The sequence below is a fragment of the Phoca vitulina genome, unplaced genomic scaffold (assembly GCF_004348235.1).
Source record: "Phoca vitulina isolate PV1807 unplaced genomic scaffold, GSC_HSeal_1.0 scaffold7, whole genome shotgun sequence".
Classification (NCBI taxonomy): Eukaryota; Metazoa; Chordata; class Mammalia; order Carnivora; family Phocidae; genus Phoca; species Phoca vitulina.
In genome coordinates, this window is record NW_022589710.1 from 10,852,141 (window position 1) to 10,874,595 (window position 22,455).

At 40.6% G+C, this 22,455-nt stretch overlaps 1 protein-coding gene across 2 annotated transcripts; it reads right to left on the reverse strand.

The window, feature by feature from the left end:
- Positions 1–7: 7 nt before the first annotated feature.
- Positions 8–20,965, reverse strand: EAPP (E2F associated phosphoprotein). 2 transcript variants are annotated; one of them, XM_032404932.1, is made up of 6 exons: positions 20,783–20,965; positions 14,640–14,821; positions 13,521–13,616; positions 11,896–12,013; positions 7,312–7,425; positions 8–582 (listed from the first exon to the last, which is right to left on the reverse strand). In XM_032404932.1, the coding sequence occupies exons 1-6, from the start codon at positions 20,854–20,856 to the stop codon at positions 306–308; spliced, it is 861 nt and encodes a 286-aa protein (XP_032260823.1). In that variant the 5' UTR covers positions 20,857–20,965; the 3' UTR covers positions 8–305. The 2 variants fall into 2 exon arrangements, with proteins under 2 accessions (XP_032260823.1, XP_032260824.1); XM_032404933.1 differs by lacking the exon at positions 11,896–12,013.
- Between the last annotated feature and the right edge of the window lie 1,490 nt (positions 20,966–22,455).

Sequence of the window (22,455 nt, forward strand, 5' to 3'; positions counted from 1 at the left end):
ACAAAGATTACTTGTAACTCCAGAACATTTTAATTCTAAAGAGCTTTAATATATAAAAAGCCCCATCATTTCCAAGTGCCCCTCAAAAAGGGAATGAATAATCAGTCCCATCAGAGCCGGGGGAAAAAAAATTTTTTAAGGGGGTGGAGGGATGAAGGTTGACAACCATTCTCTTTCAAAAAGATAAACACTGCGTCCTCAAATAACCACTCAGAATGTCACTTGATATGAATAGGCAGGAAGAAAATAACTGTCCGTATTTGCCTCATATACTGTATTGGGCAATTAAATGCCAACTCAGCTATTTAAGAATGACTTGCTAAAACATTGAAAAAATGAAAGACTTCATCCTTGTCATAGACTGCCACTTCAGTGGAACATTCGGTGCACATGACTGGGTGGTAGATTTCTTCCACTTGTGCCTCGGCCTGCTCTGCAGCATCTTCATGGTTAGACCTCATTTTCTTATGGCCTCGCCTTTTCTTCCTGTTCTCTGGGATTTTGTATCTTAGAACCTCCTCTTTGTTGACAGAACAATTCATCACAAACATTGCTCTATACTGAGTTTTGTAGGATTCGTGCCTAAGAGGAAAATGAAATGGAGAATTTGGATTTGCATTCATTTTAATAGGTTATCCATTTAGATCAAAAAAATTTTATTGAAGTATAGCTGACACAGTGTTACATTAGTTTCAAGTGTACAACACAGTGATTTGAGAAGTTTACACATTACGCTATACTCACCACGAGTGTAGCTACCATCTGTCAAGGTACAATGTTATTACAATATCACTGTATTTTATCCCCATGACTTATTCACTCCATACCTGGAAGCCTATATCTCCCACTCCCCTTCACTCATTTTGGCCATCCCCCACCTTGCTCCTCTCTGGCAACCATCAGTTTGTTCTCCGTAATTATGGGTCTATTTCTGCTTTTCATCTGTTTGTTCGTTTTGTTTTTTAGATTCTATGTATAAGTGAAATCATAAAGTATTTGTCTTTCTCTGACTTACTTCACTTAGCATAATACCCTTTAGGTCTATCCATGTTGTCACAAATGGCAAGAGCTCATCCTTTTTTATGGCTGAGTAATATTCCACTGTGTATATATACCATATTCTCTTTATCTATTCATCAATCAAAGCACACTTGGGTTGTTTTCGTATCTTGCCTACTGTAAATAATACAATACACACAAGGCTGTGTATATCTTTTTGAATTACTCTTTTCATTTTCTTTGGATAAATACTCAGTAGTGGAGGGGCGCTTGGGTGGCTCAGTCGTTAAGCGTCTGCCTTCAGCTCAGGTCATGATCTCAGGGTCCTGGGATCGAGCCCCGCATTGGACTCCCTGCTCAGCGGGAAGCCTGCTTCTCCCTCCCCCACTCCCTCTGCTTGTGCTCCCTCTCTCACTGTGTCTCTCTTGGTCAAATAAATAAATAAAATCTTTTAAAAAAAATAATAAAACTCAGTAGTGGAATGAGTGCATCATAGGTTATTTCTGTTTTTAATTTTTTGAGGAACATCCATACTGTTTTCCACAGTGACCATGCCAATTTACATTCCCACCAACACTGCAAAAGGGTTTCCTTTTCTCCACATCCTCACCAATGCTTTTTCTTTTCTTTTTCATTTTAGCCATTATGACAAGTGTAAGATGATATCTCACTGTGATTTTGAGTACATTTCCCTGATGATTAATGATGTTGAGCATCTCTTCATGTGTCTGTTGGACATCTATATGTCTACTTTGGAAAAATGTCTATTCAGTACTCTGCCCATTTTAATCAGATTATTTAGGCTTTCTGGTGTTGAGTTGTATCAGTTCTTTATATATTTTGGATAGTAATTCCATATCGAATAGAGCATTTGCAAATATCTTCTCCCATTCCATGAGTTGTCTTTTCATTTTGTTGATGGTTTCCTTCACTGTGCAGATTTTTATTTTGGTATAATCTCAACAGTTTATTTTTGCCTTTATTTCCCTTGCCGCAGGAGACATGTCTAGAAAAATGTTGCTATGGCTGATGTCAAAGAAACTACTGCCTATGTTCTCTTCTAGCAGTTTCATGTTTCAGGTCTCACATTTAGGTCCTTAATCCATTTTGAGTTTATTTTTGTGTATGGTGTTAGAAAGTGGTCCAGTTTTCCCAGCACCATTTATTGAAGAGACTGTCTTTTTTTCCCCATTGTATATTCTTGCCTCTCCATATGGTTAAAATTTGAGAACACAAAAAACTTACTGAAATACAACCAAAATAAAAACATGAGAACAAAATGGGAAATTTAAAGAAATGTTAAGAGTTATTTTAAGAATAGGAAAAAACTTGATAATAGAGAATAGTTTAAAGAATGAGGGGTGCCTGGGTGGCTCAGTTGTTGAGCGTCTGCCTTTGGCTCAGGTGGTGATCCTGGGGTCCTGGGATCGAGCCCCACATCAGGTTCCCCACTCAGCAGGGAGCCTGCTTCTCCCTTTCCCACTCCCCCCACTTGTGTTCCTTCTCTCGCTTTGTCTCTGTCAAATAAATAAATAAAATCTTTAAAAAAAAAAAAAAAAAGAATGAATATATCCTCTTTTCTACTGCTTTAAAAGTAACTTTTATCTCTGAAAAAATTATTTGCTCTTCAAACTTAGAAAGACAAGAAACTTGAGAGCTAATGTTTAAACGATCTTTGTCTTTTCACACTGTGGCCTGAAACTCTGCCCTCCTCTCATTACAAGTGGTGCCATTCTTGGGGCGCCTGGGTGGCTCAGTCGGTTAAGCATCTGCCTTCGGCTCAGGTCATGATCCTGGGGTCCGGGGATCAAGCCCCAATTCGGGCTCCCTGTTCAGCAGGGAGCCTGCTTCTCCCTCTGCTCCTCCCCCCACTTGTGTTCTCTCTCTAATAAATAAATAAAATCTTTTTTAAAAATTAAATTAAAAAAAAAACAAGTGGTGCCATTCTTGTCACCATTTTAGTAAAAGAAAACTTAAAGAGCTTCTGACTTTACAGTGTCTACTCTTGGCTTTACTCCAGCAGTCCACAGAATAGATACTGCTTCATTTGTTCTCCTCATACATTCAATATTTTCTTACTTCTTTCCCCACCTAATAAGTTGGTTTTTTTCCCCCTTAAACCTCATGCAACAGAAATATCTATCTGGCTAAACACAGTGAACTCAAGTTATACTTTCATTAGTTCCAAAAGTTGATCTCCACCACCACCACCACCACCACCCACCAGGAATTTAGACTATGCAAGCTGGTACTTCTCCAAGTAAGACTGTAAAAATTTCATTTATACTCCACTGGATTGGAATCCTGTATTAACATGGAATGCAATTTTTACCAAGGCCAATTTCTATTGTTACATTATAAAACAACTTCTTTTGAGTATAGGAACTCTATAATAACACGGTTTAATTTGCAAGAGAAACAACTGAAGTACAAAAACATTGTACTTTTTCTGCATTTCATAAACATGCTGAGTGTCAACTTATATACAAAAACCTTGAGAGTTCATATGGAAAACACAAAATTTAATTGTTGCAGATGATCAAAAACCTCAAGCTTGGGACGCCTGGGTGGCTCGGTCAGTTAAGCATGTGCCTTCAGCTCAGGTCATGATCCCAGGGTCCTAGGATCGAGCCCCACATCGGGTTCCCTGCTCGGCGGGGAGCCTGCTTCTCCCTCTCCCTTTGCCTCTCCCCCTGCTTGTGCTCTCTCTCGCTATCTCTGACACTATCTGTCCCTCTCTATCAAATAAATAAATAAAATCTTTAAAAAAAAAAAAACCTCAAGCTAGCTAATAAGGTAAACTATATCTGGCTATTCATTAGTTCCTAGAACAAATCCACCACCTACTTAGTTTCAGTTTCATCACTTAGTTTCAGTTAACTTGATTCAAAACATGGACTAAGCTAGGCATTTATGAGGCCACCAGAAAGAGGGGGGAAAACAAAAAGGAAAAAGGAAAAGGGTTAGTTAGAGTATATTTGATTAAAAGAATGAAGGGGGGCGCCTGGGTGGCTCAGTCCACTGAGTGTCCGACTCGATCTCAGCTCAGGTGTTCATCTCAGGGTCATGAGTTCAAGCCCCACATTGGGCTCCACTTAAAATAAAAGTGGAGCCTACTTAAAATAAAAAATTTCTTAAAAGAGAATGAAGGGAAAAAACTCATGATCATCTCAATTGATTCAGGAAAAGCATTTGATGAAATTCAACACCTATTCATGGTAAAAACACCCAATAAACTAAAAACAGAAGGAAATTTCCTCAATACAGTAAAGGCCATATATGAAAAATCCACAGCTAACATCATATTCAATCATGAAAGAAAATTTTTCCTCTAAGATCAGGCCGAGACTAAAAAGTCCTGCTTTTACCACTTCTATTCAACATAGTACTGGAAGTTCTAATCAGAGCAATTAGCTAAGAAAAAGAATTAAGAGGCATCCACACTGGAAAGGAAGAAGTAAAATTATCTTTGCTCACAGATGACATAGCTGCACAATACTGTGAAAGTAGTTAATGTCACTGAATTGTACACTTAAAATGGTTAAAATATGGAACAAGAGTACCAACTCTCACCACTCCCATTCAACACTGTACTGCAAGTCTAGCCAGGGCAATCAGGCAAGAAAATCAAATAAAAGATATCCAAATAGGAAAGACAGTTGTATGTATCTCTGTCTGCAGATGACATAATCTTTTACACATAGAATTTTAGAGACTCCACCAAAAAAAAGTTAAAATAAATATGAGGGGCGGGTGGGTAGCTCAGTCGGTTGGGCAACTGCCTTCAGCTTGGGTCATGATCCCAGGATCCTGGGATCAGGCCCCACATGGGGCTCCCTGCTCAGTAGGAAGCCTTCTTCTCCTTCTCCCTCTCCTTCTGCCACTCTCCCTGTTTGTGCTCTCTCACTCTCTCTCTCTCAAATAAATAAATAAATAAAATCTTTAAAAAATGATAAATAATAAAATAAAATAAATATGAAATTCAGGAAAGTTTCAGGATACAAAACCAATACACAAAGATCTACTGTGTTTCTGTACATTAACAGTAAACTATCTGAAAAAGAAATTAAGAAAACAATCCCATTCATGATGCCATCCAAAATAATAAAACACTTGGAAATAAATTTAACCAAGGAGGTGAGAGATTTATACACTGAAAACTGTAAGACATTCATGAAAGAAATTGAAGAAAATACAAGTAAATGGAAAGATACCCCATGTGCATGCATCAGAAGAACTACTATCATTAAAACGTCCATACTACCCAAAGCCATCTTAGTCAATGCAATCTTATCAAAATTCCAATGGCATTTTTCACAGAAATAGAAAAAAGCCTCAAATTTGTATGGGATCACAAAAGACCCCAAATAGCCAAAGCAACCTTGAGAAAAAACAACAAAGCTGGAGGCATCACACTTCCCAATTTCAAACTGTACTACAAAGCTATAGTTACCAAAACAGTATAGTACTGGCATAAAAACAGACTCACGGACCAATGGAACAGAACAGAGAGCCCAGAAATGAACTCACACATACACAGTTAACTAATATTTGACAAGGGAGCCAAAATTATTCAATGCCAGATAATCTCTTCAGTAAATGATTTTGGGAAAATTGAATATTCACATGCAAAAGAATGAAACTGGACTCTTGTCTTACTCCACTCACAGAAATAAATTTGAGGGGCACCTGGGTGGCTCAGATGGCTAAGCATCTGCCTTCGGCTCAGGTCATGATCTGCAGGTCCTGGGATGGAGCCCCACATCAGGCTCCCTGCACAGTGGGGAGTCTGCTTCTCCCTCTCCCTCTGCCTCTTCCCCTACTTGTGCTCTTTCTCTCTCAAATAAATAAAATCTTTAATAAAAATAAACTTAAAATGGATTAAAGACTTAAATGTGAGACCTGAAATTGTAAAACTACTCAAAGAAAACATAGGGAAAAAGCTCAACATGGGTCTTGGCAATGACTTTTTGGATAAGCACAGCAACAAAAGCAAAAATAAACAAGTGGGACTACAACAAGCTAAAAAGCTTCAGCATAGCAAAGAAACCATCAACAAAAGGAAAAGGCAACCTATAGAATGGGAGAAAATATTTGTAAATCATGTATCTGACAAGGGGTTAATATCCAAGAAACTCATACAACTCAATAGCAAAATGAAATAAAATAAAATAAAAATTGGCAAAGGACCTGAACATTTTTTCCAAAAAAGATATACAAATAGCCAACAGGTACATGAAAATGTGTTCATCATCCTTAATCATCAGGGAAATGCAAATCAAAACTATAGTGAGGTATCACCTCACACCTGTTAGAATGGCTGATTCTAGGAATAGGCTATTAATAAAAAGACAAGAGAAAACAAAAGTGAACCCTTGTGCATTACACGTGGGAATATAAACTGGTATAGCCACTCTGACAAACAGTATGGAGGCTCCTCAAAATATTAAAAATAGAACTACCATATGATCCAGCAATCCCACTTCTAGGTATGTATCTGAAGGAAATGAAATCACTATCTCAAAGAGATGTCTGAACCCTTCCCCCGGCCAGGTGATCAAGATCAACATTAACAGTCATAAATCTGTTGATTTTTTTGTTGTTGACAGTCCGTGCCCTTGATCATCATGTTGTACACTTCAAACTTACACAATGTTATATGTCAATTACATCACGGTAAAGCTAGGAAAAGATTTTAAATTTTTAAATGGTCTAGTTGACAATAAGTTGAATATCCAAATGACGCACTCTTTAATGAAAAATTTTTAATGGTTAAAATAGTAAATTTTATGTGTATTTTATCACAATTTTTTTTAAAAGAGTGTATTTGACAGATTATGTCATTCCACAACATATATGCAGTTTCACTGAATCCTTGTCAGCACTAGTAAGTGCTTTATTAGAAAAACTATTTGTAACAGAACTACATATAACCAAAATTATTTGTATAAAAATCAGTCATGAAGCAGCAAGGATATAGGAGGAGAGAACTTTATCAGAATTCCTAAGTATAGAGGCACCTAGGTGGCTCAGTCGGTTAAGCCTCTGCCTTCAGCTCAGGTCATGATCCCAGGGTCCTGGGATCAAGCCCTGCATCGGGCTTCCTGCTCAGAGGAAAGCCTGCTTCTCTCTCTCCTTCTGCCACTCCCCCTGCTGTGCTCTCTCTCTCTCCATCAAATAAATAAATAAAATATTAAAAAAAAAAAATTCCTAAGTATATACCTCAAAAGTGTATTTGATTTAAACAAAAGACCACCAAGTTTTTTTTTTCATTGTGTGTGTGTGTGTGTGTGGTCACCCTTTATTCATTACCTTTGGCAATCAAGACATAGTGTGGTCATGCAAGCAGGGCAATTCAAGACAGCGTCACTATTTGGAACAGGCTGCTGTTGTTGATGTGGCCTCTGTATTCCAAAACCATGGTAGCTAGAATAGAAAAAGAAAAGGGCGGGGGGGGGGGGGGGACAACACACACACACACATGAAAGTCAGATCCTGATTCTCTCTTTTTTTTTTTTTAAATAGGCTCCACGCCCAACATGGGGCTTGAACTCACAACTCCAAGATTAAGAGTCACATACTCTGGGGCATTTGGGTGGCTCAGTTGGTTAAGCATTGAACTCTTGATTTCAGCTCAGGTCATGACCTCAGGGTTGTGAGATCAAGCCCCATGTCAAGCTCCACTCTGGGCGTGGAGCCTGCTTAAGATTCTCTCTCTCCCTCTCCCTCTGCCCTTCCCCACCCCTCTCTCTCTCTCCCCCTCCCTTAAAAAAAAAAAAAGTCACATGCTCTACCGACTGAGCTAGCCAGGTGCCCCCAAGATCTTGATTTCTAATGCCACCCTCCAATAAAAGAAACTAGTACTCCTAAGAGAAATGACTGATCCTAGGAATAGGCATACGAAATGAACCTGGAGCATCTGTACTGCCAGAAAGTAAGGAAGTGCTCAAAAACAATGAAGTAGATATGTCAAGGGGGCACAAAGTCAGCTGAAAGAGTTCCCAATGGCCAAAGCTGAAACAATTAGAACAACATAATAAAGCAGTATTGGATTATAACCCAAAGTATAAATAAATACCCATGAGTCCATACTGATATAAACGACTGAATGAATGAATGAATGAATGAGGGAGGGAGGGAGAACAGACAAATCTCCCATATGGAAGAATAATTTATGAAGATACTCTCCCCTCAAGGAAGTGGAGCATTAACTCCCCACTCCTCAAGTCTGGGCTGCACATAGGGACTTCCTTCCAAAGAGTACAGTATGGAAAGGAGGAGTGAAGAGTAACTTTACAGTAGAGAAACCTGCCAAACAATTTCTCACCAAGGTGATCAAGGTCAACAATCATAAATCATGTTGACAGTATGTGCCCTTGATTACAATGTGATGAAAATGGCACTTTATCTCTGTGGTCTTCCTCACCAAAACCCATAATCCCAGTCTAATCATGAGAAAAACATCACACAAATTCCAACAAAGTGGCCTCCTACAATATACCTGACCACTACTCCCAAACACTGTTAAGGTCATCAAAACCAAGGGAAGTCTGAGAAACTGTCATAGCCAAGAAGAGCCTAAAGAGACATGACAACTAAAAGTACCACAGTTATCCTGGATGGGCTCTTGGAATCGAAAATGTGCAGTAGGTAAAAACTAAGAAAACCTGAGTAAAGTATGGACTTTAGTTTATAATAATGTATAAATAGTGGTTCATTAATTGTGACAAATGTACATATTAATGTAACACGTTAATAACAGGTGAAACTGTGTGTGTGTGTGTGTGCGTGTGTGTGTGTGTTGTTGTTGTGGGAGGGTATATGGGAATTCTGTATTATCAGCTCAATTTTTCTGTAAATTGAAAACTATTCTAAAAAATAAAGTCTCGGGGGTGGGAGGGATGGGGTGGCTGGGTGATGGTATGTGCTATGGTGAGCTCTGTGAATTGTGTAAAACTGATGAATCACAGACCTGTACCCCTGAAACAAATAATACATTATATGTTAATAAAAAATAAATAAAATTAATTACTTTAAAAAAATAAAGTCTCTTGGGGCACCTGGGTGGCTCAGTCAGTTGAGAGTCCAACTTTTGGTTTCGACTTGTGTCATGATCTCGTGGGTGGTGGGACCGAGCCCGGCATCGGACTCCCTGCTCAGCGGGAAGCCTGCTTCTTCCTCTCCCACTCCCCCTGCTTGTGTTCCCTCTCTCGCTGTCTCTCTCTCTCTCTGCCAAATAAATAAATAAAATCTTTAAAAAAAAAAAAGGCCTAAGTGCTTAAAGACTTTTGTCCTTTTTGTTCCTTGTTGCATTCAAGAATCTAGAACAGTATCTAGTACATAGTAAGTGTTCAAAAAACATTTGCTGATTGCAAAAATATAGCACAAATCTACTTATGAAGGTACTAAAGTATAAAAGTACATGTTCTTGGGGCGCCTGGGTGGCTCAGTTGGTTAAGCGACTGCCTTCGGCTCAGGTCATGATCCTGGAGTCCCTGGATCGAGTCCCGCATCGGGCTCCCTGCTCGGCAGGGAGTCTGCTTCTCCCTCTGACCCTCCCCCCTCTCATGTGCTCTCTCTCTCTCTCTCATTCTCTCTGTCTCAAATAAATAAATAAAATCTTTAAAAAAAAATAAAAAATAAAAAAAAAAAATAAAAGTACATGTTCTTAAAAGGGACTTATGGTAAACTCCCGAAACCGAACAACAAATGATAAATCATTTGGCATTACCTCCCAAACTCTTTACATGTCTCTGGGGGAAAAATACTGAAAACATGTGGTACATATTTATAACTGTTGTTAAATCCCTCCAATGCTTAGCAGATTTCAAAACCCAAACCCAAGAAAGTAACATATTCATTCAATAGATACTTAATGAGTGCCCATTTAACAAAGTGCAAGATGTCTGGGATAGAGCAGTGAACAAGACAGGCATGATCACTGCCCCTGTGGCACTGAAAATGTAGTGAATTCATTATTTTAAGTTGCTTTCCGTGGTCTTAAAAGGCAACTACTGCTTGATGCAGGAATGTGAATAAAGCAATAAAATGTTATTTCTTCTCAAGATTATAAAACAAAAGGGGCACCTGGCTGGCTCAGAGGGTAGAACATTTGACTCTTGATCTTGGGGTCGAGTTCAAGCCCCGAGTAGAGTTTACTTAAAAAAAAAACACACACCATTTTTTTAAAAATTACAGAACGATGAAAATACATTCCATCTTACCTCACTGACAAATTCTGTTATCAGAATCAAGAGCTACACTGTAATTTCCTTAACTATCTCAGGATCATTCATAGCACTCAAAATGTTCATTTTACACTGGGGTAATCAAAAAGTATTCATTAAATAAAGGCAAGGTGCAGCTGGAGGAAATGGTGCAGAGGTAAAACCGGGAGAAGAAAAAAGACCAAAGTGGGACACTGGAGGCTAAAAGGTAAGGTACAAACACCCAACAACATCAAATTCTCTCTGGACTTAAAAATACTTGATTTATCTTTTGTTGTTCAGTTTTCAAGAGCTTACCATCCTGGCCCCTACAACCTTAGCTGAATCAAAGCTTCCTAGAGTAGGACTCCAGGGTTTGCATTTCATTCTTCTGAGGTGATTCTGAGGCACAGCCAGGAGAGGGAAGCACTGGTAACAGTGGTATACTGCCTACCTTTTAGTTTTATGACAAACCAACCTTGGTAAAATCAACCTGGAAAACAAGTACGGCATTTCCTCTTGGGATGATGAAAATGGTTTTGAAAACCAGAGGTGGTAGTTACACAACACTGTGAATATACTAAATGCCACTGAATTGTTCACTTAATTTTAAATTAATTAAATGATTAATTTTATGTTATGTGAATGTCACCTCAATTTCTAAAAAAAAATCAAATTTGGGGCACCTGGGTGGCTCAGTCGTTAAGCGTCTGCCTTCGGCTCAGGTCATGATCCCAGGATCCTGGGATCGAGTCCCACATCGGGCTCCCTGCTCTGCGGGAAGCCTGCTTCTCCCTCTCCCTCTGCCACTCCCCACCCCCCACCCCGCCTAACTCAGGCTCACTCTCTCTCTCTCTCTCAAATAAAGTCTTTAAAAAATCAAATTTGTAAATAGTTAAAAAGAACAATTCAGGTATAAAATGTAACATCCACTCTTCATCCACATAAATGTTTTATCTCCAAATAATTTTAAATTCTGTCTCTTTGAGAAAAGTCAGCTTTGTTTCTTGAATGGAGAGACTGACCACAGCAGTTTGAATTCAACAACAGTTTTTTAAAAATAAATCATCTGACAGGCGCCTGAATGGCACAATCAGTTAAGCATGTGACACTTGGTTTCAGCTCAAGTGGTGATCTCAGGGTGGTGAGATCAGGCCCTGCGTCAGGCTCCATGCTCAGAGCGGAATCTGCTTAAGACTCTCTCCCCATCTCTTTCTGCCCCTCTCCACCAAACTCATTCTCTCTCTCTCTAAAATACATAAATAAATCTTTTAGAAAAATTTAAAAAAATAAATCATTTGACTGAAATTTGCTGGTAATTTTCAAAATAAATAATTGAGCAGGTTTTTTTCCAAAATTCTTTTTTTATGTATGTATGTCTGTATGAACATATACACATACATTCAAAATGTGAATGTAGGGGCGCCTGGGTGGCTCAGTCATTGAGCGTCTGCCTTTGGCTCAGGTCATGATCCCGGGGTGCTGGGATCGAGTCCCACACTGGGCTCCCTGCTCTGCAGGAAGCCTGCTTCTACTTCTCCCTCTCCCCCTGCTTGTGTTCCCTCTCTCACTGTCTCTCTCTCTGTCAAATAAATAAATAAAATCTTAAAAAAAAAAAGGTGAATGTAGTGAAAATCATCTTTTAATCCTTTTTCTCCAAAGATTCTAAATATTCGAGTTCAGTTCTTACCCTCTTCTCTGCGCATCAACCCAGGCCTGATCCCTGCTATCTTTTTCAGGGTCATAGAGTAGCTCATCATTTGTTGGAATCCTGTGTCGGTTTTTCTTTTTCTTCTTGGTCACCTGTGCTAATTTTGAAAATGTTAAGGATATGGCTAGGTATCATGTCTAAAGCACACACTTCTTTAATACAGAACGTAGAACCTTCAGCTACCTTTTTTTTCCTATGTATATTTTCCTTAAAAAAATTTTTTTAACTTTTCCTCCAAATAAAGTTCTTGTCCAATTAATAAGGGATTAAAATGAAGATGACAGAGGAGGAAAAAACTGTTTCTTCACTAAAAACATGTTATCTGAAGAACTGAACTCAAATAATGAGAATTCAGTCTCAGAAAAGCCACTCAAAGTAAACCAAGACCAGAAACTTTTTGATGTTATAAATTCTCAACAAGTTCCCATACAGAAAATGCTACTGAAATCAGAATAAAAGTATTTCAGGGTCCCTGCGTGGCTCAGTCATTGAGCGTCTGCCTTCCGCTCAGGTCATGATCCCGGGGTCCTGGGATCGAGTCCCGCGTTGGGCTCCCTGCTCAGCGGGAAGCCTGTTTCACCCCCTGCCTGCCTTTCCTTTCCCCCTGCTTGGGTGCTCTCGCTCTCTGACAAATAAATAAGTAAAATCTTAAAAAAAAAAAAAAAAAAAAACAGAATAAAAATATTTCAAAAATGAGTGAAAAAAACAGGGGCACCTGAGTGGTTCAGTTGGTTGGGCATCCGACTCTTGATTTCAGCTTGCGTCATGATCTCAGGGTCATGAGATCAAGCCCCATGTCAGGCTCCACACTCAGGGTTAGCCTGCTGGAGGTTCTCTCTCCCTATGCCTCTGCCCCTGCCCCAACTCACACAAGTAGGCATGCACGTGCACAGTCTCACTCTCTCTCTCAAAATAAATAAATAAAATCTTAAAAAAAAAAAAGATGAAAAACCACTACTGTTATCCACATGCACTAGACTTTTAAAGTACTTAAGTAGGTTAATATTTAGGTAATAATATATAAAAATATAAAATTATTTCTTGGGGTGCCTGGGTAGCACAGTCAGTTGAGCATCTAATTGTTTCTTTACCATATAAATGTGTTACTTGTGCATGCCAGTGTAATTCCTGATACAATTAAATCAGTTTTAACTCTTATTATGTTCACCTTTGCTCACATTTTATACAAAATCAATTCCAGAGAACAGAGAAGCCGATAAAAAAGCAATGAGAAAAACTTCTGCAAAATATAGATTATCTAAATTTCTATACTTTCTGCAAAAATACAGAAACTATTTGTCGGCGTGAAAGCAAATGTTGCTGAGCTAAGGAACCTTAAGGAAGAGGGGGGCCACAAGCCCTGAGGAAGTCAGAACTGAGTCAGGACACACTCTCCCTCACCCCTGGAATGCCCATGCAGCATCCTTGCTGGTCCCATGTCCTCATATGTGCATTCCCATCAATTCCCGCTTTTGTTTTCACATCAACAGCGTACAATTTCTTAAAAGATAAAATTCAGAGGGAAATTCTAATATCCAATAATTGTTAGGTAAACCTTTTTTCTACAAAATGTAACAGCTAAACCTGGTAAACATGCTACTTACCTGTTTTGTCTTCATCCTCAGAATCAGAATCAAAATATATATCATCATAGTACTTTGTCAGAGCTGTTCCAACTTTTCCAGTTCCTGAGGAAGACCCTATTTACATAAGGGCAGTTTACAGACTAAACCATACACAACTGACAAGAAAAAAAAAACTCAATTTATTCTTCCATCACCTCAAAGTAATTATCAACTCATTCCCAATCTCATTTGGATGAAAAAATACTTTCACATCAATGACTTACTGAATTTCTGTGCCCTATGCAATTACAGAGAACTATAATTGTTAATTACAGTAATGAAGTGTTCCAAATCATGAGAAAATTTTTCTCTCACCCTTCTCACAAATCTAATTCAATAAAATAGCCTATTCCTAGGTTGCCACCATACATATCTCTACGTTTCAGCCATGCAGTACACTGTTAAAGACAGGAAATAAACATCTCGTTGTAAGCGACTTCAGGGGGAAGAAAATAAGAGCCCTACAGAGAGGCAGGGGGGCATGATTGAAGGACGCACTCTTCTCTCCTCAGTTGTGCCTAGTGCCATGACTCACACTATATTCATGTCATCACATGCCTGTGTCCCTAATTCTTCCTCTTAATTAACATCTTCTTTTGCTTTTATTATTACTATTACATATACTTTCAGTTCCTAACATGGAAACCAAAGCTGAGGCACAAATCAGTTTTTGGGTCAGGTACACTTTACATAAAAACGAAGTACCAAAATGAAGTGTGTTTCATTACTTACTAACTTTCATTACTTACTTACTAAAATGAGACAGGAATTTGTGGTGACCATTCAATCTGCTATATCAGTGCTATATAACCCTAAAAATACCTCTATAAGCTCGTGTGTCTTTTTTATCCTGGGGTAAAAATTACAAAAGGGAATCATGCAAGTAAACAATACTAATAGTGTCATTTCAACAACACAGGAAAATTCTTCACTAGTCATCAAAGAAAACTATGCTCAAGTTGCCAAACATATTTATTCATTCACAATAAATATTTATTGAGCACCTGCTCAAAGTGCTGGTGACACAACAGAGCATAAGGTTCCTGCCCTTGTGGAACTTAGAAAAATATCTATATGAAAATCTAACTAAAAGTTTACCTGTTTCCAGAGAGGATAACTTGTCCTCCATTGTTTTTATGGTGGAATTTAATTCGGCTTCCATTTCTTTTTCAAATTCATCTTCACTAGATGATTCACTTTCTCCAGTAAGACATTCTCTGATGAGTTTTCGTTTTTGGTCAGGAGTTCCATGTAAAAGCACATCCACTTCATCTTCAGAACTAGTATGCATTTAAATCATAAGACATATGAATACTAAAGAATTAAAATAACTTGAAACTCCCATCATCTCACTGCCCAACAATTTTAAGTTTTAAAAGGTTGCATTTATGTATCATATTACATACAGCTATTCTCATTTAAAGATCAACCATTTCTCGGGGCACCTGGTGGGGGCTCAGTCAGTTAAGCAGCTGCCTTAAGCTCAGGTCATGATCTCAGGGTCCTGGGATCAAGCCCCCTCCCCACCCCGGGGTCAGGCTCCCTGCTCAGCAGGGAGTCTGCTTCTCCCTCCCGCTTTGCCCACCCCCTCATGTGCTCTCTCTCTCAAATAAATAAATAAAATCTTAAAAAAAATAAAGATCAACCATTTCTGCATATTTCCAAATGTATTTCTTTTTTAAAAAAAAGATTTTATTTATTTATTTGACACAGAGAGTGAGAGAGAGAGCACAAGCAGGGGGAGCGGCAGGCAGGCAGAGGGAGAGGGAGAAGCAGGCTCCCCACTGAGCTAGGAGCCCGATGCAGGACTCGATCCCAGGACCCTGGGATCATGACCTGAGCCGAAGGCAGCCGCTCAACCAACTGAGCCACCCAGGCGCCCCTCCAAATATATTTCTGATGTCCACATATTTCCTCTTATAGATGCTATACATTTATTTCTCTTTGCTATTACACTACAATGAATATCTCTGTAGGGTATATGTAATTTTGCTTCTGTTGATTTCCTTAGGATAAATGTCTAGAATTAGACATAAAAACATCTTTCTAACTTCTTGAATTATCACACTGTTTTCCAAAAGTATTGCACCAATTCATAATTCCATCAGCAATGAAAAGTTCACTTCGTACAACTGCGAGTTTTTTAAAACTCTGAGTACTTAAATAAAACTTAATATATGTAACCAATATACAGCTAGTATACCCAAACAAAATGTTAACAGATAGTAATTAGATGTTACAATTCTAAAGGCATAATGCTACAGAGAACTATAAAGAGAAAGTTAAATTATATTACAAATTCTCCTGAGCAATTACTGCCAATTTACTTGGCCTTTTGCACCTGGTTTCCCATCAATAACAATATGACAGAATTAAACCAGGTATCAGAAAGAACGAAATGTTATCAAAACGAATGAAACACCCAAGATATTTTTAATACAATCAATAGTTCATAAATAATGTTCAATTACTTGTGGTCTGATGAATAGTTACAGACTACCTCTGGTTTTTGTTTCTCTATTTTCTTCTTCTAGAACAATGCTTTTAAGCCTCCAACAGAAGGTAAATCTGAAAAATGCAATTCACACCATTCAATTTTGCTAATGATAGAGGCCTTAGCCAGATTCTACTCCCAAGAGAATTCCCATCTAACATTCCTCATCCTGACCCATATACTTCCTCCTTTACCACTATATTCATTTGGGTCCTCTTAACTCTGCCTGTCCCACCATATCCTAAGATCTCCAGGCCTCCAAACTCTTTTATTTCGTTCTACTCTTAATCCTGCTGCCAGAATGTCAGTCCTAAAAAACTCTCATCACATCACTACCCAATTCTGAAAGAAATCATCCATGGCCAAATCTCTGAACACAGCATTCAAAAGAGCCTTCCCCATTTGGTTTCAACTTATCTTTCCAACCTTACCTCTCACCCCTGAATTACGCCAGTGGTCTCCAACTGGGGGCCATTTTGCCCTCCAGAGAACATATGGCATAGCTAGACATTTTTGACTGTCACAACTAGAGGTGGGAGGATGGGCTACTGGCATCTAGTGGATAGCAGTCAGGGATACTGCTAAACATCCTACAGTGCACAGAACAGCCTCCCACAACAGACTTATCTGATCCAAGATGTCAATGCCACTGAGGCTGAGAAACTCTGATCTATCCTATATTCCAGTGTTTCAAAAGTGTGCAAAGTAGATTATCTTAAGGAGTATGAGGATGGGGCGCCTGGGTGGCTCAGTCGTTAAGCGTCTGCCTTCGGCTCAGGTCATGGTCCCAGGGTCCTGGGATAGAGCCCCGCATCAGGCTCCCTGCTCAGCAGGAAGCCTGCTTCTCCCTCTCCCACTCCCCCTGCTTGTGTTCCCTCTCTCGCTGCGTCTCTCTCTGTCAAATAAATAAATAAAATCTTTAAAAAAAAAAAAAAGGAGTACCAGGATAGACAGGCCACTAAATAAGACAGTTTCTTATAAAACTAAACACGTAACTACCATACAACCCAGCAATCACACTCCTTGGCCTTTATCCCAGAGAAATGAAAACTTACATTCACACAAAAACTTGAACATGAATGTTTAGAGATCCTTTATTCACAAAAGTCAAAACGAGAAATTATTAGACATCCTTCAATAAGGGAATGGTTAAAACAAATGTGAAATAGTCGTCAGCAATAAAAAAGGAATGATTTACTGATACCTACAACAATGTGGATGAATCTCCAGAGAATTGTGCTGAATGAAAAAAGCCAATCCCAAAAAGTTACATACTGCATGATTCCATTTATATAATATTCTTAAAAAGGAAAAAATCATAGGGTGCCTGGGTGGCTCAGTCGTTAAGCGTCTGCCTTCGGCTCAGGTCATGATCCCAGGGTCCTGGGATCAAGCCCCACATCGGGCTCTCTGCTCAGCGGGAAGCCTACTTCTCCCTCTCCGACTCCCCCTGCTTGTGTTCCCTCTCTCGCTGTGTCTCTCTCTGTCAAATAAATAAATAAAATCTTTAAAAAAAAAAAAAAAAGGACAAAATCATAGAAGTGGAGAACAGATTAATGGTTACCAGCATTTAAGCAGGGCATGGTGGGGCAGGAAGTTGGCAATGAGGGATCCTTGTAGTAATGGAAATTTCTATATTTTGACCATATTAATGGCTATCCCAGTTGTAATATCATACTAAAGTTACTAATGTTAACATTGAGGGAAACTGGGGCGCCTGGGTGGCTCCAGTCGTTGAGCGTCTGCCTTTGGCTCAGGTCATGGTCCCAGGGTCCGGGGATCGAGCCCCACATCAGGCTCCCTGCTCTGTGGGAAGCCTGCTTCTCCCTCCCCCTCTGCCCCTGCTTGTGTTCCCTCTCTCGCTGTGTCTCTCTGTGTCAAATAAATAAATAAATAAATAATCTTTAAAAAAAAAAAATTGAGGGAAACTGGGTAGAGTGGACACAGAATCCCTCTGTATTATTTTTTGTTTAACTTTTCTTGTGACATAATTTACTGTCATACGTGGACGGAACTAGAGGGTATTATGCTAAGCGAAATAAGTCAATCAGAGAAAGGCAATTATCATATGATCTCACTGATATGAGGAATTTGAGAAACAAGACAGAGGATCATAGGGGAAGGGAGAGAAAAATGAAACAAGATGAAACCAGAGGGGGAGACAAACCATAAGAGACTCTTAATCTCAGGAAACAAACTGAAGGCTGCTGGAGTGGAGGGGGGTGGGAGAGATGGGGTGGCTAGGTGATGGACACTGGGGAGGGTATGTCCTATGGTGAGCACTGCAAATTGTATAAGACTGACGAATCACAGACCTGTACCCCTGAAACAAATAATACATTATGGTAATTTTTTTAAAATTTACTAAAAAAAATAAATAAAAAATTTACTGTCATAAATTCATGCATTTAAATATAAAATTCACTGATTTTTTTTCTATATACCATTTCTTACAACTACATGTGAACCTACCTCAAAATAAAGTTTAGTTTTTTAAGAAAAAGATTAAATCACAAGGCAAGAGAGTTATTTTTATTACAAATTTTCTCTACTCCTTGTGATTATTTCAAGAACGTCTCGGCATTTAGCACCGCTAGGTGAGGCAATGCAGTCTGGGCCATGTACATTCTTGCTGAGTGTGTCAAGAACGCAAGGTTCTCGCCACTCTTCACCCAGGCCATTTCTCAGGGTTCTGTTTGCAGTGTGCAACCTCGAGGGATAAGGTGATGTCTCTCTCCAGGAGAAAGAGCAAGCTTATTTACTGACTGCTGTAAAAGAAGTGGATTTTCCAAGCTCGAGTGGTCCTTAGCCATGATGCAAGCCACTGAAATGTGTAGCATCCACCTGGGCCTCTCCGTGCAACCCCTGTAGGAGCTGGGAAGTAACAGCAACCAACACAATCATGATGCTCATGCTGCTTGCGCTGTGAGTAGTCCCTGACCCACCAGTCTCATATCTTCTGCCAGGTTCCATGAACTGGCTATAAAATATTAGCTTATAAGTAGGGTAAAATCAAATCCTGACAGACACATCTTAAACACCTCTCGAATCTCTCCAATCTCCCTTTTTAAGACAAGCACTGGATTCAGAGCCCTGAGCAGGCAATACTGTCTAATACCACTGTTCCATTTTCACAGTATTTATTCTTACATTTACCTTACCAGTGGCAACTGTCACAGGATTAGAGAGCTTCTTTAAAGAAACTTAACCCCCCCCCAAAAAAAGAAAAGAATTTTAACAACAAAAATCTTAAGGAAAAATATTAAATAAGTTGTAACACAGGTGAATATGAAGATGGTAATGGCTGAATAACTCAAGTCCAGGAAATACTGCTATATTTCAATCAAACTGAATTACTAACTGAGGCCTACTAATTGATATAGCTCCTTTCACAGACCAGACCCATTACCTAAAACTCACAGGAAATCTTAGAATCCATCCTCATTCCCCACAAGAGAAATCTTCACAGCAGTCCAAGCTCCCCAGCCTACAACCCGTCCCCAGGATAATATGAGGAAACATTATGACTGGAAGGACAGTTTCACAAAAAGCTTAGTTGGACAGAATGTTTTAGAGTTTATGGCCAGGATCTGTTGCCAGCTTTTAAAAAAAACAGATAAATGTGTCAGGAAGTCTCTTGCCAACATAACTGCAAGTTTCGTCCAGGTAGGGTTAATCCCTCCTTTCTGGAAATTTCCCCGGAACTTCATTTGTGTCTATCTCAGGTCCTCCTTTTCTACAATAGTCTTGAGAGATAACATGCTTATTTCCAAGATAGATATGTTCCGAGATACGTCTTATTTCCCCTACTACACTGAGAGCCTATAGAAAACTGTAGCCTTGAGAAAGCATACAATAGGTGCTCAAAAAAAGCCTGCTGTAGGGGCGCCTGAGTGGCTCAGTCGTTAAGCGCCTGCCTTCTGCTCGGGTCATGATCCCAGGTTCCTGGGATCGAGCCCCGCATCGGGCTCCCTGCTCAGCGGGAAGCCTGCTTCTCCCTCTGCCACTCCCCCTGCTTGTGTTCCTGCTCTCACTATCTCTCTCTGTGTGTCAAATAAACAAATAAAATCTTTAAAAAAAGAAAAGAAATTCTAGGGGCGCCAGGGTGGCTCAGTCGGTTAAGCGGCTGCCTTCCGCTCAGGTCATGATCCCAGGGTCCCCGGATCGAGCCCCACAACGGGCCCCTTGCTCAGCGGGAAGCCTGCTTCTCCCTCTCCCTCTGCCTGCTGCTCCCCCTGCTGTGCTCTCGCGCTCTCGCTCTCTGCCAAATAAATAAATCTTAAAAAAAAAAAAAAAAAAGCCTGCTGAGTATCCCCTTATTTCTGTTTATGGCAGTTTAGTCTTCAAGAGGGTCACTTCACATTAAGTCCCACTAGTCTCACAACATACTGAAGATACAGCTATTATATTTCCTTTTTATAGATGAGGAAAACGAGGGTAAGTGACTTGCTTTCTCTCACACTGCCAGTAAGCTGCAGAGGCAGGATTCGATCCCAAGGCTTTTGAAGACTTAACGCGTAATTCCAGAACATCCCGGTACCCCGCGCCGATGTCGGCCCCGCCTCCCCGGGGCTGCGCAACCTCACCAGAACCCCACTCGGCGTCCCACAGGCGACAGCGGGGCGCGACAGGCGCTCGAACCGCTCGGCCGAGGGTCAGCAAGGGCCTAGCAGGCGCAGCGACTGGAGGAGGCTAAAGCCTGGCCTCGGCCCGAAGCCTCGGAAGCCGGGACGGGGCAGGGGCCCACCTGCTCAAAGCGGGTTCCTCGTCGCTAGGCTCCTCAACTGCGTAGGGGTCGTAGTCATCCTGGAGCCGGTTCATGGTGGCCTGCACCCTCCGACACCGACTACAGGCGTCCGCACAGCAACTGTTTACACCGCAGGTCCCCCCGCTAAAGAGTCCGCAACTCCACTTCCGCCCACACTTCCTTGCTCTCCCTGTGCGTCTGCGCAGATCGTCCCAGTGAGGGGGCGGGGAGAGAGGACGGGTCTTAGTCTCGCCGCCGCGGTGCGCGGCTTCCACTTAACCCGGACACAGCTGCCTAATTGCCGATACTAGGAATCGGCACCCTCCTAAGTGGCAGTCTACGAGATGAGCGCTCTATGTGCAGTGTCTCACGTCGTGACGTGAAGAAGCAGAAATCTAGATGCTGAGGGACATGCAGCCAGAAATCTGGACCAGTAGGTCCCCAGACACTGACACCTGCTGTCCCTCCAACCTTCAAGCCTCAAGCCCTTTTGCCTTCTTTTACCGCGCGGCTATCTCACCTTCACCACTATTCGCTCCTCGGTCTCACTTCGGCCCGACTGTCTACTGAAAAGTTGCTAGGCTGTCACCAGTTAATTCCTAATTACCTTTTCTTGGCCTCTTCTCAGTTCCAACTTTTGATTGGCCCTTGTCCGCTTCCGCTCAATACTTGAGATGAGGTAGATGATAACTTGAGATAAGGCCACTTGATTGTGAAACTGTTTGCTGCCCTGTTTCTGTACTGGCCTGTTCTCAAGCTCCTGTCCCTCTTCATGATCCCATTCAGATAACGACCCGTTTTATTTAGTCCTTGCCCTCTCCTCAGGTACTATAATGGATTTCCAGTTGCCTGGGTAGATACTCTCCACCGCTGCCCCACTGGCCATTCAATCAATATAGCCCAAACCCAACTCAGCATCTTCCACCCCATTTCTATACCTCAGTAAATAGCTATTTTGACTCTTGATTTCTGCTCATATCATTTCCTCCATCCTTACAACTCCTATAGACTTGAATCTTGGTTGACTCCTTCCTCTGTCCCTCCATGAGCCCTCGATTCCCAAGTCCTATGGCTCGCTTAGTAACGTCTCTTTCATGCACATCCCATCTCCCCACCTTTCACCCTGACTACTGATATACTCTCCTAATTGACAGCCTTGTTTGCTTTTCTTGCCTCTCCAGTCTCTGCCACTCTCTACTGGCAGAGTAACCTTTTCCAACACAGCTTTGGTCTGGACAATTACCTTCCTAAAAAGTCCTAATAGTTTGGGGCGCCTGGATGGCTCAGTCGGTTAAGTGTCTGCTTTCGGCTCAGGTCATGATCCCACAGTCCTGGGATTGAGTCCCACATTGGGCTCCTTGCTCAGGGGGGAACCTGCTTCTCGCTCTCCCTCTGCCCCTCCGCGCCCCGCTCATGCTCTCTCTCGATCTCACTCTCACTCTATCTCATTAATAAATTTTTAAAATATTTTTTTAAAAGTCCTAATAGTTCACCTTTACCTGCTGATCTGTTCATCTTATCTTGCTGTATTCTTGGCTCTCCACAATGCTTCAAAACATCATGCCAAACTGATATCCCTACACATATCCAACACAATTTGCTGATTCAAGAGTATGTCCAAGAAAAGAAAGGAAAGGAAAGGAAAGGAAAGGAAAGGAAAGGAAAGGAAAAAG